The sequence below is a fragment of the Carcharodon carcharias genome, chromosome 2, assembly GCF_017639515.1.
Source record: "Carcharodon carcharias isolate sCarCar2 chromosome 2, sCarCar2.pri, whole genome shotgun sequence".
Lineage (NCBI taxonomy): Eukaryota > Metazoa > Chordata > Chondrichthyes > Lamniformes > Lamnidae > Carcharodon > Carcharodon carcharias.
Genome location: NC_054468.1, coordinates 193,509,343 through 193,527,944, shown reverse-complemented (window position 1 = coordinate 193,527,944; position 18,602 = coordinate 193,509,343). Strand labels below are relative to the sequence as shown.

The 18,602-nt window shown below is 39.6% G+C and overlaps 1 protein-coding gene across 2 annotated transcripts in view; it reads right to left on the bottom strand.

The window, feature by feature from the left end:
- The window catches only part of kcnh1a (potassium voltage-gated channel, subfamily H (eag-related), member 1a), a 303,671-nt gene extending 289,142 nt beyond the window's left edge, over positions 1–14,529 (bottom strand). For both annotated transcript variants that reach the window (XM_041178371.1, XM_041178377.1), the window contains exon 1: positions 14,457–14,529. In XM_041178371.1, the coding sequence (XP_041034305.1) occupies positions 14,457–14,529 (73 nt within the window). The remainder of the gene's footprint in view (positions 1–14,456) is intronic.
- Positions 14,530–18,602: the final 4,073 nt, after the last annotated feature.

Genomic DNA, 18,602 nt, shown 5'->3' with positions numbered 1-18,602 from the left:
GGCTGCCATGCAGGCTCGGGACTCAAATCTGTATTTTGTATTGGAGTGGCAGGCATTTGCCTCAGGGAAATTGGTGGAACAAACAGGTGTTTCCAAGGTACCATTCATCTTTTGAAATCTGCTCTCTCAGAGATCTGTGGAAATAATCTGCCCAACCTGCAGAGGGTGCCAGAGCAGCCATGGAAGCAGCACAAGTTATCCTCCCTCAAAATGTCAGCAGGTCTGGTCCCTTGCCAGTCCCTTAACCAATACCATCTGTGATGCCAGAAAGCTGGATCAAGATCCCAGATATCGGCAGGCGCAAGCAATTGACATGACCACAACAGCCTTCCACAAGCTCTATTGATGGCACAAAAGGAACACCTGAAGAGCAGCAAAGTTAATCAGACTTCTTTTTTAAAAAGCCCATTAGGTGAGAAAATAATTCACTATAATGATGTGTTTGGAATTAAAGACATCACCTTTACCACATCTATTTTTGATATTAACTTCTTAGCCTGCTTTGTCATTGATACGGAGGTTGGCCAAATTTTTTCACTTCTTTAATGCAGATTGAAGGGACTGGTGAAGGGAATAACAAGGACTATTAATGCTAAGAGATTTAACACTTTTCAAATACGGGATGGAACAGTTCACCAAATGCACTACTATATCAACTGCCCTTTGGCTTCCAAGCTGCAATATATTATACTGGCCTCATACAGAAAATATGCTCTATCATGTTCCTGATTGTGCCGTGGCTCTGATTGTACCTTTGTGGTTCATGCATGATGGGGTTGGCAAGAGATATCATCAGCAAGGTATCAAGGGAATATCCCTTGTCCTATGTCAGCAACCCTCTGATGTTCCTGGATTTGGTGAAGGGCCAGTGTAAGTCAGATAATAATGATATTGTGACAGTTGCCAACAAAATTGCCACAAACTTGCATTACCCTTCAGTAGTGATCACATCAATGGAGTGGAAAGAAATCCTTACTGTTCGTATAAACTGCTAGCTCATCTTATAATGCCCTTTTGGTCTCATGAGTGCACTATATTATGCTCTGGAGATTAGGAAAACTGATCACTGCTGCAAAACCATAGCTCTCTCATTCTGGCCATTGACATCCACCATAAAGAAGACAGAGATGCAGCTTGGAAGGAGCCTGTGGCAGGTGCTGGAGTTAATTGCAGAGTTAAAACAGTGGCTAGCAAACTTAGCTTTCTTTTGAAAGCCTGGTTTTATCATGGTTCCTCGGCGCTGTAATCTTGTACATTAGATAGACATAAAGAATAGCAGTGCTTTACACCAGAGACAGATTCCTGTGGATGAGCATATTTTGTTTATTTTAAACCAGTGTCTTTACAACCAGTGTCTGAACTTGTGAACTCAGCTTGCTGACTGAAGAATACGAGGGAGAGTCCAAAGTCCAGAATATTCAGGTGATGAGCTACCCTTTCTTTTCACAAAAGACAAGATGTTGTAATCACATTTGAGTAAGTTTGCAATTTGTGATTTTTTTCTGTTTGTTATGCAGTGCATGCTAAACAACAGAAGCAGCACAATATATATCAGGGGTGGCCAAACTGTGGCTCAGGAGCCACATGCAGCTCTATTACACATAAAATGCAATTCACAGAAAAATATCTCTATCTCCATGATTTTAATGAAAAGATCTGAGGTGAAGTGATCCAAACTCCTGCTCGCACTGACTGCACTCAGGCTAACTCTCGCTGCTCACGCCCAATCGCTCAATGAAACTTAAACCCCACCAATCTCATCACAGCCCCCCACAATCCCAGCCAATTGGAGCCCTCCTTGCTTTTTTCCCATTTAATCAAATTTCAGGTTTGAATTTGATTGGGCGACACTGTGCCTAATGTGATGCCACTGCATGGCAATGCCTCATGATGGGCATTGTAGTTTCTTCCCCTTCTTGTGGTTGCTACTGATGATTGGTTGGTCCGGCTGTGGCTCAGAAGTACCCTGATTGAAAGGACCACAGTGACATGGCTTTAAATCAGATTTTTTTGGGGGTGGTGGGACGCAGGAAGAGGTTGCAGAAATGTAGACAGAGAGCAACAGATAGTGAGAGAGAGAGAGAAAGACAGAAGGGAAAATGATGGTGCAGGGAAGCGGGAAGAGGTAGCAGAAAACACAGATAGAGAGCGAGAGAGAGAGAGAGACACACACACACACACACACACACACACACACACACACACACAGAGACAAATAAGCAGAAGTGTGAATTATGTGACTGATTTGCTTAAAATATAATTTTACAATCTTCTGGATTGCTTTCTTTGGCCACCGGGAAATTGATGCCAATTCCAGTAGACTCCCAGCCATTCTAGGATGGGGATTCACAAGGCCTCTAACTCTTGCACTGATTAGCCCTGACAACTATATCATCTAAAATATAACTATTATTTCAGATTTAGAAACTGTGTTATATGTACTTTACGATTATTGAAGTTAAGAGACAACTTATAGCTAGTAATATCTTAAAGCACATGTAATAAAAATCGGTCGGTAAAATTGTCCGTGTCTTGTGGCTTTCGAATTAAGATTATCGTATGAGGTTCTACGGATCAAAAAGTCTGGCCAGCCCGGCATAGATAGGGCTAAGCAACAGTACAACCAAAAAGTCAAATCAAAGCTTTATAGTGAACATCCTATATTTATAGTGGGTACAGCTGAATAGCCAACTGTGAATGGTGGTGGATAATTAAACAAGTAAATGGAGGGGGAGGTCCCATAACCATCTCCATCCTCAATGATGGCATTGCCCAGCATTTGAGTGCAAAAGACAAGGATGAAGCGTTTGCAACCATCTTCAGTCAGAAGTGCCAAGTAGATGATCCATCTTGCTTTCATCCTGACGACATCACCATCACAGATGCCAGTCTTCAGCCAATTCAATCCACTCCAAGTGACATCAGGAAATGGCTGAGCACACTGCTTACTGGATATAGCAAAGGCTATGGGCCCTGACAACATCCCTCCTATAATGCTGAAGACTGGCATTCTAGAACTAACTGCACCCTGTTGTTCCAATTTAGCTACAACACTGGCATCTACCTGAAAATGTGGAAATGTGTCCAGTTATATCCTGTCCACAGAAAGCAGGACAATTCCAATCCAGCCAAGTACTGCCCCATCAGTTGACTATCGAGCATCAGCAAGGTAATGGAAGGTGTCATCAACAGTGCTGTCAAGTGGCACTTACTCACCAATAAGCTGCTCACTAATGCCCAGCTTGGTTTTGCCAAGACTGCTTGGCTCCAGTCCTCATTACAGTCTTGATCCAAATGTCATAGAACCCTAGCAAAACTCAAGTCAATGGGAATCAGGAAGAAAACTCTCCACTGGCTAGAGTCATACCTGGCATAATATAAGATGGTTAGTATTGTTGGAGGCCAAAAATTTCAGCCCCGAGACATCACTGCAGGAGTTCCTCAGGACAGTGTCCTAGATCCAACCATCTTCAGCTGCTTCATCAATGACCTTCCCTCCATTATGAGGCCAGAAGTCACGAATAAAGATGTTTCTACTTGTCGAAGAATCCAAAATTAAGGGCCATAAATATATGATGGAGGATATGAAGATGGGATACTTATCCATTAGACACCCAATAAAACAGAAGAAAAAGTTAGGAATTGTCCACTCAAGTGTAAGTGAATTTTTAACAGCATGCTAAGTCTAACTGCTGCCAAACAACCTCTCTGGCACTGAGAGTTTACTTTTAAAAGTGTGAGTCTCATACCTACAGTTTTTAATTATTATTGGATATTCTAAAAAATTTAAAAATCAAACTTTTTTCTTTTACTTTCTGCTTTCTTTATCTCGATCTCTTAATCCCATCTTTCTTTCCCTCTCTAAATCACTCTCTGCATCAGGTTTGGCATTGAATTAAAAATTTTGTATTGCACATCCTTGGACCTAAAGACTGTTGTCTCAAGAATGCCTCTTCAACCTGATTGATTAAGAATAGAGGCCATAGCTTGCCCTGTTCACAAAGGTCTCCTGTAGAGGGTGCCATGCTGTTTCAATGCATTGCAAAAGCCCACAGAAAGTCTGTAGACAAATGTAAGTGTATTGAATGGCGAGTGCCATTCATTCACCACTGACTGCAAAATCTAGGCAATTATCAAAATTTGTAGACGGTACCAAATTGGGGTGAGAGGGGAGTGGGCAGTGGCAAAATATAGCTAATAGTGAGGAAGAATGCAGCATAATACAAGAACACATTAGAAAACTTGCCTTTAGGATGGTTGTGGCAAACAAACTTTAATGTGATAAACAGATGGTGATGCACTTTGGTAAAAAAAATAGAAACATCACCTACACTTCAGTAAATAAGAAAACTGAATGAAGTAGAACAGCAAAGAGATTTAGGTACCGGTGAATAAATCACATGTTAGCAAAACACTTGAAAATGCTAACAAAGTGCGAGGATTTATTTCTAGAAGCATAAAATTCAAAAGTAGTGAAGCTATGTTAAATTTATATAGAGTCCTTGTCAAGCTCCACTTTGACTACTCTACACAGTTCTGAACTCCACACTATAAAAAAAGATAAAGGGCAGAATTTTACGAGCTGTCGCTGGTGGATTTGTAGGCTGGGGAGAAGGGGTGCCACAAAATTCACCAGGTGGCTTTCCCACCACCTACTTGCTGTCTCTGACCTTTTGGGATGTGGGGTGTGCAAGGGAGGCATAGGGCAGTGCTCCTGCCCTCCTCCCAGCTGAGGCCACTTAAGGGCTGCTTCCCATCCAGTCGCAATTTAGAGTCTGGCAAGAGGAGGTCAGAGACAAATGGGGTAGCATGGCAGGTAAGGCTGCACGTGCCTCGGGCAGGATGAGGTAAAACGCCTCCATCACTGGTCTCCTTTCCCGATCGCTTCCACCCAAGGTCTGCCCCGCACACCGTGTCCCTACCTCCCTTCCTCCCCAGCTTTTCCAACACTGCCCCGACTCCTCTTGCTGCACCCTCCTCCTCCTGGAGCTTTCCTTCCTGTCTCTGCCGCAAGATCCCGGGCCTTATTTTTGTCCTGGGATCCGAACACTTAGAATTTGGGGACTGTCTGCATGTCCCAGCAGTGGCCACCACTACCAGTGGAAATGCTAGGCCTGTAGATCTGCTGGTCAAACTCCGAGGCAGGACTTCCTCCCAAGTGAGGGACAAAAGTCCCATCTCCAGCCAATTAAAGCTCCATTAAATGGCTGCAGGACTGGCAACATGGGCAGGTATGCGTCTGTCACTAACATTTTTGGTGGCATCTGAAAAATCCTACCCCTAAAAGCACAGGAGAAAATGCAAAGATTTACAAAGCTAATATCAAAGCAAAAAAATTTCACAGATTTTGGCTTCTTTCTGGAAAAATGGAGGCTTAGAGGTGACTTGATCTCTATCTTTAAAACTCTGAATGGGTTAGACAGGATAGATGTGGTGAGAATGTTTCCATTTGCAGGAAAATCCTGGACTAGGTATGTTAAACACAATATAGTTATTAATAAATCCAAAACAAGTTAAGTAATGTTTAATAACTCAAAGTTGTTAGGATGTGCATCTTGCTAGCACAGGAAATGTTTGAGGGAAATCGCTCAAAAGCTTTCAAAAGCAAATTAGCTAAGTACGAGAGAAAAGGGGCTAGAAAGATATTCTGAAAAGCTGAAGGTATAAATAAAATTGGAGGAAGCATGTTTGGAATATGAACAACAGCATAGACTAGTTATGCTGAATGGCCTGTTTCACTGCTTTATATTCCATATAACTCTGTACAATAAACTCAAAATATGACAGCTGCAAGAAATATTGTGAATTTTATAGCATTTGACAAGGGAGTTTTTTTACTCAAAAGTTATTCTAAAGACTTATTCTGCACCCCATAACATGATGTTGTACGATATAGTGATGTTACAATCCCAGTTGAGGTTACCCCTGGACAGGCCTGATCCCAGAGAGGAACCTAGATTGACAGATCCTATCTTATAATTTGTTTGTTCAGATATGTTGAGATTAGCTACTGAACAGAGTCACAGGAGTCAGCTAACGAACTTTTAACAAAAGAATAAAACATTTATTCAACCAGAAAAAATGAACTATATTACAATAGTCCTTCACCCACAACCATACCTTTACAGATATATACAGATTTGTAAGGATAACACAAGTTACAAAAGCTATTTTATACTCTAATGTTCACAGTAAGTACACAGTCCAATAGGCACTCTGTGGTCAGACACACCACACTCTGAAACCAAGTGACAGATGCCACTTCAACCAGATGCTATGGATCTCTCCTCAAGTCCCCCTAGATACTTGTCACACCGTAAGCCAATCAGTCTCACTGAATTCCATCTCTCACACGTGGGTTTCCAATCTCCACTTTCCAAGAACTGGCTTTAGAATCTTCTCCCAAACTGACACTTTCTCTCAGAAACCTTCCACAAGGCCTCCAGAGTTTTGAACTCTCCTTCTGATGTTCCTCTTCCCCGGGTCACCACATGCATTCAAGCTGTCTTTGACACATTCTCTCTCACCGACTCAGCTGTCAACAGTACCACTGCTGCTTCACATGCCCATAGCAAAGAATTACAGACCTTCAGTTGTCTCTTTGGACCTTCTTGCCTCATGCAAGCTGTTCTTGCTTTAAATCTGCTTGCTGCAGCTTTTCTCTCTTTAAATCTGAAAATTGGAGCCGTTCTCTCTGCCCCTCACTCTTAACTTCGTTAAAAGGACATTTTCCTGGTTCCTGTCCTTTCTTTGACTAGAAGATCTTCTTTGGACTTTCTCCTCTGGATTTTTGGGATTTTTTTTTTTAGCTTGGGACTGACAATCTGTCCCCTTTGCTCCAGTCTCTCCTGGCAGTAAGTTCCAAAAAAACAACTGAATTCTATCAGCTTCCAAAACAAACTGCTGTCTTTCTTCTTGTGTGTGTCTGTGGGAGGGATCTGCCTCTCTGGACCTCTGTTGCTAGGCAACAGTCCAATTCTTCTACTCCTGTTTGTTTAACTTCTTAAGTCATAAACTCCCATTAGAAATGCAAGCATCTTTTTAAAGTGAAACTAAAACTCAATTTAACCTTTCTTTACCCACAGATACAGAAATACAAATCAAAATTAAACTTTAAAGCTAAAACTCATTCCTAACACCCACAAATACAAATATAACTTAGTTAAACTGATTCTATTTCCTAACAATGACTAACCACCGCTGCAGCTATGCCAATACCGTTTTAGCCACATGCACTAAATTTAGTCGGAAACTCCTCAAACACAAAAGAAGTAAATGTACTTCATATGTATATTTATTTAAACATCTACCACCATTCAGTACAAAACTTTGAAATCTCTTTCAACAAAGTTTGGAATTCTGGCATTGATTTATCAATCATTCCACATCAATGTAAGCGTATCCAACAGTTGTGAGCGGTACTTTGACTTTGTTCAAGTTACTGCTGCAACTGTTGACACACAAAAGATACGCCACAACCACCTCTGCTCTAAATCTGAAATGTAGTTGGACCGTATTTGCCTTTTGCCATGATGTGCCCTGTTGGAGCTGTTATTATTGGGTTTGCTCTCTTCCACTGGTTTTTAGCAGTTGTTCCAGTTGATTGAGCTGACCAAACTCACAAGTCCCCCCTCCATGGAGTATTGCTGGTGTTCCATGGTGCTGAAGTCCAACAGTTCCATCATGTTGCAATCCACTTTTAGCACATAACCAAAAGTAACAATCAAAGAAAGTAAAGCATATCCATACAATAATTAAAAATACTCACACACTTTTCTTTTTGTTTACCATTTTACTAGATTAACAAAATGTTGAAGTACATGAATGAGTATTCATATCACATGCCCAATAGTGTCCATTACTCATTTTCTATTTACTAACAGAACTGCAATTAGCCACATCTAAATTCCAAATAAGTCACATGCGGTGAATGTATTTGAAAACACTGCTATAGAGTTGTGTGAGACTAAACAAAATTAATTGAATGGTCAATCCTTTTGATAAATTGGCCTATTTATAAAAAGCACACAACAGAGCCATCTTCCTCCCAGGCCCAGCAAACCTAAAACTAATCACAGTTAAAATCAATAAGGAGACACATGAGATTCATGAGCCATCATTATTGACACTGAGCCATTCTTATGTTATGAATGCTGTTCCAAAGCAGAACACAGCTATCTGAAACGTGATGGAGATATTGTTAAATTCATGACAATTATAACATTGGTTACAGACAAAAATATTATTTACCTAACTTCCACACAACCAGAACTTAGAACCATCCTTCAAGTTGTCTGTTAAGATTGTTAAATTATATTGGGCTAGCTTTTGCTGTAGCAGACATCTAGCTGAACCCACTGTTAGTTAAACTTGCCCCTGCACCCTTCAGCTCAAAAGATGTTTGCCCACTAAGCTGCCAAAAATGCGAGTTGATAGTGCAGCAAGGGAAATAGGGTATCTGAGATTTGAGTAAGCAGGACAAACAATAGGGTATCTCTGGCAAATGAGGTTTAAGGATTCCTACAATAAACAGTGACTGACTACAAGTACTTTGTTGACTGTATAGCACTTCTGGGCATCCTAAGGCTGTGAAAAGCACCATATAAATTCAAGTCTTTCTTTCTATTGGGAAGCCAACAGAAGGAGTGAGAAGGAGGTGATTTAAAGGGGGTTAACTCAATGTCAAATCAGGTACAAGAAGGAAAGAAAGTTTAGATTAAGAGAGAAAGAAGACAGGAAATAAAAGTAAGAAAAAATTAAATTTAAACTCTGACATTTTAAAAATCACCTAAAACAATCTACAACCTGAAAGAATGAAATATTACACTTATAATAAATAATTTTCTGTTCCAGAGAAGTTGTTTAGCCATCATTAACACTTACCACATTGTTAAAATGATAATTATACTTGTAATTAATTACTAGCCCTAAAAATTTGCAGTGAGTTTCATTCATATCTACCATGTAAAACAGCAACTTACCATTTAATACATTTCATTGGTAAGGCAGTCAGCAAAATGCTGATTTTACAAAACTAATTGTGTAACAGTACAACGAGGACAGCAATGTTTGGATATGTGGACTTAACGATAATTCTGCCTCTTGCCTGAAGTTGCTGTATGCTTTGCATATAAATAAGTGAGTTTCATTAGCCTCACTGTTATTTTAACTGCAAAATCTAGCCCATTGCTTCCTTAAGAAAATGTTGTTTTATCTTCATTTAAATCTTGTTATATCTTTATATTGTTTAAATGATGGCAGGAGGATTAGTGTTGTGTTGAACGGTAAATAGGAGTTGGGAAAAACAAGGGTAATTTGGATTTTGTGTGATAGTGTAAAATGTCATTAATGCATCAGCAGCCCATTTAACACCTCTCTGATTTTCATTTCCATTGACTTCATTGAACTGTCTGGCAATCTGCTGAGCATCAGAGAAACTTTACTTTCAATTCATTAATGTTAGAGAAAGCAGACACTCTCAACCACTCCCTACAAACATCAACAAATTGTCAAAAGGGCAGTAGAGATCTGTAAATACATCCAAGCACAAAAAATCAGAGTTCCTGTGTGACTGACATAATTTCAATTAACAGCAAATCACAGATACTGCTGCAGGATAGCATTTTCCCTCAGATCATCAAAGTGTTTCATTCTAAGACTAAGAATAGTATTTTCACATCCTATTTCCTATTAAGGCCCTATATGTATCTGATGTTCCAGATTTCACTTGAAATCACAACCAAAGTAAAACTTCTAAGCTTTTCAATTTCCAGAAACATTTGCTATATTTGATCAACTACATAACAAGGAATACAAAAAGTCTGAGATTGGAAGGCTAACACTGTGTTTTCAATCCAATCACCTAATGCCCATTGTTCAGTGGCTTACCTGATTGGGAATATGTCATCCTACTTTATTTAGCTTATTAAACAAAGGTACATTGGATTGCCCTATGTAAATATAACTCTTGACAAAGCAAACAGAGGAGGAAAAACAACTTCTCCAATACTTCCCATATGTACAGAGGGTGGTGGGTCAAAAGAACTGTCTATTCTATCAGGAAGGGAAAAATGGAAAAAAAACTGATAGGGACAAAGGCGCAATTAAAGAGATGGACCTTATAAAGTTTTTTAATGGTAGTGAGGGAGAGATTCAGGTGGAATCACTGAGCAGAAACATAATGGTAGAAAATCATTCATGCTCACTAAGTTATGTGATCTGGGTGCAAGAGAATGGCACAAGACCAGATAAAACTAGGCCTTGGGTCTCATTTCACTAAGTCAAAGGGCCTTTGGGCACCAACCGCACATCCCTGGCCAGCTCTCCCGTGAAGCAGAGGTAAATGTCAGGCTACTGTGATGTTGTAAAGAGCCCTTAGTTGGGTTCTAACGGGGTGGCAGAGGCACTTGAGAAGGGGCTCTTTCTGAATCCACATTAAGGTATGTTTTAACAATTTACTAAACAAATTTTTACCTGGCCTTTGGCGACCTCTAAAGTTATCTTAAAGAACCGATGGCTAGGCCTCTGTGGAACCCTGTTTCCACAGTGCAAGATCTGCCTAGTTTTTGACCAACTTTGGAAAGGGGTTCTGAAGCACATGTTCAAGGAGTCTAATAGCTGTTTCTGGACTGACGCTAAAGCTTTAGATCACCAGAACCAATATATCAAGGGGAATGTGTTTCTGATGCTGTTCCAAAGATTGGACCTCTCTGCCCCATTTTCTGCCCATACAAAAGGCACAACCAGGTCAAATTTCACCCTCATAGTACCTGAAGAAACAGCCACCAGTGGAATGGAGTGGGGAATAAAGAATAGATGTAGGAGTATATACTGGAGGAGACTACTAGAAATAGGATGGGGCAAGACCAATTTGACCAGGTGTGGAGCTAGTGAAACAGTGAGGACAAGAATGTGAAACTTTGTGCTGATGAAGACGTAAGTTCTCATTTTGGTTGAGTTATAATTTGTGAAAGATGCAACTAAGAAATCTGACAATATACATGCTGAAAAATGGAGCCTCAAAGTCATAAAGGTGTAGAGTAAACATAGGAAATGATTGCCAATGAATCCAATTAATGTAGAGGTAAGTGCAAACATTCTATCTATTTGCCCACCATTAAAATTTCTTTGAAATCTGTCTATGGAACAAGCTAAGTCTCTTCTCTTTGATTACAACTGATGGAATATGGAATAACAGGAAGTATTACTGCAAAATGTTGATATTGTATTTCAGTATTATACTGAAGAGATCCTTGCAGATGCCCACAGAATGGTTTAAAAAATCAGTTGCTTTAACTAACTATGACAGCAAGAGTTTTAACGGTGCTTTACTTAACTGATAAACTCTTAGGATCACTGAACTAAACAATTCAGTGACATAAATTATTAGTTGAGAGTAACGAGAGAAATGCTAGAACTCATCACTCCCAGACAGTGTCTATACAATTGGTTTTTAATCAGTGTTCAACAGAAAATTGCTACTGTAGTCTTTGTAGAGTGCATGCCATGGTTTAATTCCAGTTTATTGTTCTACCTTCTGTCACCACGCCTGCCTCTTTCAATACCGCTGAATGTTTGCAAATCACAAACTTCTTTCTGTCTACTCTTAAACAAATTAATTTTTTCCACCAAAATGAGGCAATTGTAATATATAAGGACTGCCCATTACCAAACAGTAAGTCAATATGCAATTACCTGAAATGATATTAACATGAGTTTTGTAGATTTATTACTTCAAAAAGCCAATAGCTTTGACTGTGTTTCATCAAGGAACTACCTTTAAAGAATTCAATATTTTTTAAACAGAGAGCTGTTATACAAACGGTCATTGGTTTATCACTTCTTTCTATAAAAAGACTAGGTAATAAAATACTAGTTTTAGTTTTTGATAAAGAATGTCTGCACAACCCCAAACAAAGCCCGATTGAGTAAAACATAATTCAGATTGACATGTTAGCAGTTTTGGTTATAATAGACATTCCATTATGCTGTGGAATAGGGATGGAGAGCTGAATAAAGCATGGGGTTCAACCAAGTTCTTTAATCAGCTCTAAGCTCCAGTATAGTATCAAACATGTTGGCATTCACATCACAGCTATTAGTCGGCAAGACAAAAGCAAGCACAACCCCTAGGGTCTGTTTAAGAACTTGTATTGCTTCTGGTCCGCTAGGAATGTGACCTTCTCATTTGTTGATTATCTTTTGTCAATCAGACCACTTCTATATAATAATGTCTACCAATTCCTGATGCAGATTTATGGAGTGAAAAAGTAATGATTTTGTTTTCCAGTTTACAGACAAAACTGGAACATAAAAGTGATATCTAAAACATCAAAAACTCAACATTAATTTCCTTCATACAGTGGGGCAAAACTATTTGCCTAGAATAATATGGAAGTGTTGAAACCTGAATTACCTTCTTACAGCTACAGAGAATTGCCCAGCAAATTCGATGTCAGAATCGGTACCCCACAATAAAAAAAAGTTCAGTTCAGTTCTTAACTCTTGCTTCCATTCTCTTTTCTCAGGATAAAACCAGCTATAATCATTCAGTAACCTCTGCTTAAATATCAAATATTTTGCAAAATAACACAAATCATCTACTCATAAAACCCTTCACAACATGCTTCAATAAGTGTATTCGTAGCCACATTGAAAACAAACTCAACATTGAGGACCAATGCATAAAAACATGGGACTAAAAAGTTACTCACATTTCCTCAGCACACATTTCCAGATTTATTAGTTACAGTAAATTTGTATGTGATCTTTCAATGAACTCAAGAGTGCGACTGATCTTAGATTTCCTCTGGATCCAGAACCTCAGCTGACTAACAATGAACCAAAGAAAACAGAATCAAAGCTGAAGAGCCCTTCTCAACATAAATGAGTATCATCAAAAGGGTTTCCCAATCAACTGCATATTTGAGATGATGAAGTGTAATTATTCTAAGTTTTAGAACATGGGTCAAAAATAATCTATATGCTTTTAAGGCTACATAATTTGCATGATTTCCTTGTGAAACTAAGGTTATAAAACATATCCCAAATTTGTACAGACAGCTTGTGCCCTGAAGAGATAGTTTGTTCAAATAATTCCTTTAAAAACGTAGTATTGGTATGTGGCTGAGAAGTTTCATAAAGTATTAGCATAACAAAATACAAAACGATTGTAGAACTGCATACCTAAATTATTCGAGTGTTCTGATCCCTTGGAATATCTCGCCTTAAGTAATTATTTTCATTCGCAAAACAAATCGAAGTTGGAACTAGATCGCATGGATATTTCTAGAATTACCCAATCTGTACAATGTTTTTTTTTCTTTCAAACGATCTAATAATTCTTTTCCAGACACCGATAGGAAAGAAAGCCTCTGGAACGAAATCAACGCACCAAGCCGAAATGACTACCACCGAAAAACAATGCTTCCCTTTGATCGTATAGTGTCGCTGTCTACTGGACGTATTTCTATAGTATTCGCTATCCTACGGCAATCACTCTATAAACATACTGACACTATACCAACATTATAGAGCTGTTCTAATACGTCCACGTCTCATTCTACCTCAATTATCAAATATGCTTACTCGGGTGAAATACAGGTGATATAAACGGGAAGATTTGTGTTTTTTTTCCTCCGGTGGTTGTGTGCCTTTTTCCTGAGAGCGGAATAAATAACAAAAAGAAAATCAACCTTATGCTGCGAGAACCACAGCGACTTTGAGCATGGGATTGGCCAAAAAAATCTTTCCTGTTTTTGGGAAGCTGGCTAAATGGGACCCAGGTCATTTTGTCGCATTCAGAAAACGGAGAAATGCTTAAATCTATTTATTTTTTCAATGGGATTGTTTCGGACATCCAATATTCATAGCTGCAGCAGTCCTTCCTCCATCCCGGAGAGAGTTTACATCTTTTGACTGCAAAAAACTTGCAGCGTTTGCAGGCTGGCTGCTGCTGCTGCATTGAATGTTCACCGATCTTGAACACTGCAGGATGCACATGCATTTTCAATTCGTATTTTAAAAGCATTTCTGCTCCAAGGTTGTCGTGATTCTGATGATTCCGGGGAGGGTGGTTGGGAGTAACAAAGGTGAGGGGGGGGGGGGGGGTGAAATACAATTCAGGTCAAAGCATGCAATCTAGTTACTGCACTTGCACTGTCTGACATCCCAGCATAAGGTGGACAGCAGCCCCATATACTACTGTACAGCCGATGCTGCATTCCAGTGTAACAGAAAACATCATCACAAACATTTTATTTTCCAGTAACCAGATTTAGCAGTAATGAGACTTGGCTGGGGTACTTGTTAATCAGTTCACAAAGGACAAGGAACCCACAGATAACCCGGAGCAGCACTGTAATGTTTTAAAAAGAAAAACAAAATTACACTTTCTCACCCTGCAAAAAAAAACCCTAACTTTTAAGAGCACCGATTGGGGGCCTCTTCCCACTTACCATTGGAGCGTCTGACAATATTTTCCAGAAAAGTGTTCTGAGGGGCAACAAGTCCTTTCCTTCCCCCCGCCATCCTCTCTGCTCAGTGGGTAGTGCTGCAGTGATGGAGCTGGTGCGATGGGGAGAGCGGGACGCAAGCTGCAGCTCTCGATCTTCCCTGCTCATGGTAACGGCGCAGACAATGCGTGGAGCTCCGAGCCCGGCGAAACCTCCCCTCCCCTCCTCCTCCTCGTCGTTCCGCTGTTCTGACCGCCCGCCTCTCACACGCCGCGGGGACGCGCACTGGCGGCGTACGCCAGGCTCAAGGCGGGAGCGAGCTTGAGCGCGCGCACCGTCCCTCCACTCTCCCCACACCCCCCACCAGCTTCCAACAAATGCAGCAGCACAGCATTGATTCATCCGCAACATAACACTTCACTTAACCCCGTCAGCTTCTCTTCACTGAGAGTTCCCTGTGCACGCACCTAGCTGAGAACGACTTGAGGCATCATCAACAGCATCTTCTACAAACGTGTTGAGCCTTACTTTGTCCAAAATGTAACCCTCTTTCATTATATCCCACTAGATGCATGAGTTTCGAAAATGATTGTAAACTTAGCTCTTAAATTCCCCTCAATGCTGTCAGTTTTATCCCTCAAAAATACATCCAAACGAGTGCAGACAAGTACCAAGGAGAGTGGTATCCTGCTGCATCTCTTAATCAAGTGCTCCAAAGCGTGCAACCACTATCGTGAGAATGTCACTTGTGGACAAAGTTGATAAGGTCGATTCCAGGATGATATTCTGGAGCTTTGTTCAGTTATCTCCTGGGATATGTGGGGTAAAAAAAATCTAAGTTTGGGAGAATTCATCATTGGGCAACTGTACAGAGAGTCCATTGGAAAGAAGAGTTTTGATAGACAAATGCATATTTGCGATTTCATACTTTTATAACCTACAGTTAGCGCGAACAGCGCCTCACGAGTCAATATCATTAGTATGTGCTCAGGTAGGGGTGACCAGGTAGAGTTGTCCGAGATGCTTGACATTGGCACACATTTATTAAAATCCACATCTACCGATAATGCGATACGATAGTGAATTGATACGATAATGAACGGCCAGCTGCAGTGCAATTTACAGGCACTAGACTCTGGGTGATGACCCATCATTTAACAAACAAGTTGCAGCACTGTCCTCCCAGCACCAACTCCCAACACCTGCAGCAGCATAATGTTAGTCTTAGTTAACTAAATATGCACATTAACTCTGGGAAAGAGTTTAAGAAATGTGTATTAGCAGCCGACACTAATGAACAATGATTGTAGTCCATTCCTCTTAAGAATACATTTTATGGTAATATTTACCTTTCCGATCCATTATTAGGCTGTTCATTTTATTCCTGCGAATGTTTCAAGGGATCTTTCAAAGGAACAAAATGTCATAAGCAGACTACAAATGATGGAATCCTCACCACGATTTTGCCACTAACAATTTGCTGGATCCTTCATTTTTCTCAAAAACTCTAAGAAGGGGCACCTAATGACAATACAGGGCAGCAGTGCACACATGCTGTTTTTAGTGCCATTCTTTTAACTTCTGGGATTTATGTTAAGAAGTGCATGAGATCTTCCAAACTTGAACAGAACTGAAGCCAAATTTAGCATTTCTCTTGTCTGTATGGTGTAACTACTTATTGGATTAACTATCTGAACCATCAGGCAAGCTTGGTGAAGTAGCTTATATATACTGTAACCAATGTACCTTGATAAATCTCTGAGTTCCTCACCATTACTTCCAATGTGTGAAATAACTCCCCATTCTAGTCCTCAACTTGAATTACTAGACCAGAACTGCTTGTCTCAGTGATGAGAATGATCAATGCATAGCTGTATAGCAGCAATTCTGTACTGACAGCATTCAGAACACCAGCACTTACATTATCTACTTTGAAAGGGAAGTGGCACTGCATGCAGCTGATGTCCTGCTGGTCACAGCAAAGATATTTGCTTTGGTTCTATGCATGAATGACAAACTCACTTTTTTTTGCTTCACCTTCTTTGCAGGCATCTACAAAACTTAAGTTTATTTCTGGGCCAAACATTGAATTCCTAAAAGTCAAACCACATCCTGTTCACTCTGATTGTATAAAGTATGAACATAACACTTAAATAAAGCTGAAAATGTATTGCTGTTAACAGCAGTGTGTTCATTTAATCTAAAATTTAAAGGTATTTTAGAAAGTTGACATAATTTTGTAAAATACATATTTTCACAGTGTCTTTACATAATTATCCATTTTGTGCATTTTCCCAAATAGTTACTATTATTTACAATTTATGGAAATCCTAATTTACACATCTTTTTCACTTCATACTTACTAGCATTTATTAGCATTTGAATGTATGATGCATTTCCAAACCATAACTTTGAAAATCAAGTAACTAACTTTATGAATGTCATGACAATTAAGAAGCTTCTCCCAAGCCTTACCTCCAAACAACGTATCTCTAACCTACTACAGGATATTATTTAATATGTACCTACATTTTCTCCACATTTTCCCCTTGACTTTATCTGCAGTAAATGTAATTTGTCAATCATTAGCTGTTATGTCAAACCGCTCTGAATTCCTTTGAATAATTCCTGCCTTGGCATTTAGTTCTCCCACACAGATATTTACCATCAAACTCTGATTTCAAACCTTCTATTGAGCATCAGCTTGCTGCTTTAGCAAAGGCTGTAAACAGTCTTCATTGTTAAGGCACTGCTAGTTTTGCCCTTATCATTCTTTTATACATATCGGCTTCCATAACAATGCGAGTAAAGGTTTCCACCCATATATTGTATTTTCAAGCACATCTCAGTAACTATGGATGAAGAGACATAGGGGCAGAATTTTCCTCCACAATTCCACCTGAAAAGTGGTAGGAAAATGACAGAGAACTGTGAAAAATTCCAGTGATAAGGCTTACCTAGATTTCCTTCTCTCCTTCCCTAGAGCGTCACTAACTGCTCCTTCCACCCTCACTGTGTGCAAATTGTAGCAGGGCTGTAATGCCTGGTCCCCAGCAGATTTTCCTGACATCCTGTACACTTGCTACTGCTTTTTGGGACAACCATGGTGAAGCAGTGGTAACAGTCCAATTGAAGGAGAGATCCAGTTCCTACTTACCTTCAAGCCTCAACCTCTGCCAGTTGTCCAATCTTTTGAGAGCTCTCCACCTTTAAAATGCCTAACTGCTACAGCACCACTAGGATTTTGTAGCTGGACACTGGTGGGCTCACTTCCGGTGACAGAAATCCCATTGAACCTGCAGTGTATTAAAAACGATCAAAACCAAGGGAAATGGGGCAGGATTGGAACAGATTTGATGCAGCATTTGAAAGTTCCACCCATCAGAGCTGCAACCCAAAGAGGGGAATTTATTTAGCAGTGAACGAGATTAGTCCCATTGGCACTGAACAGCAATGAGAGGCCAAAAAGTGGCATGGGCTTTACCTTTCCTAGCAAATCCTATAAAAGACCATAATCTTCCAGAAGCTGTTTAGGCCATCCTCACAAAAGAAGTTTAAATTAATTGTTATAATGATAGTTAATAAAATGGTAATGAGTCACAGTGACTTCCACTAATATGTCATCAAAATACCCTACACTAAGTACTGGCTGCAACCCAACCAACTGCTTTCTGAAACATGGTGTATGCATTTTCTTCTAATAGCACTTGCCCTATGTGCATTGGTGGCATTTATTTTTCCAAACGCACATTTGGTGTAATATAAACCTTATATTCTCTTATTGCAGTAATTCTAAAGCCCACACCTCACAAGTGCCACCATTCAATGTTGAGAGTTTTGTTTCACCTCTCAACAAGCTTTTTAATGTTGGTAAAACTTTCTTTCTTCCTTAGTTCTATTATATGGTTGCTAGATGTTTAGATTACGACTGAGCTCATGACTATGATTACAATAAGAACTTATTTTTAAAACAATAAACAAATTCTATTTTGCTGTGTATTTCTAATATTAGTTTAAATCATTGACTTCCATCATTGAGGTTTTAATCTCTTTTTCTTTCAATCTGATTTTTCATTTAGACTATGCACAATAGAACAATACAAGGTATTTCAATTTCAGTGTAATAAATATTCTGATACGTATTAACCT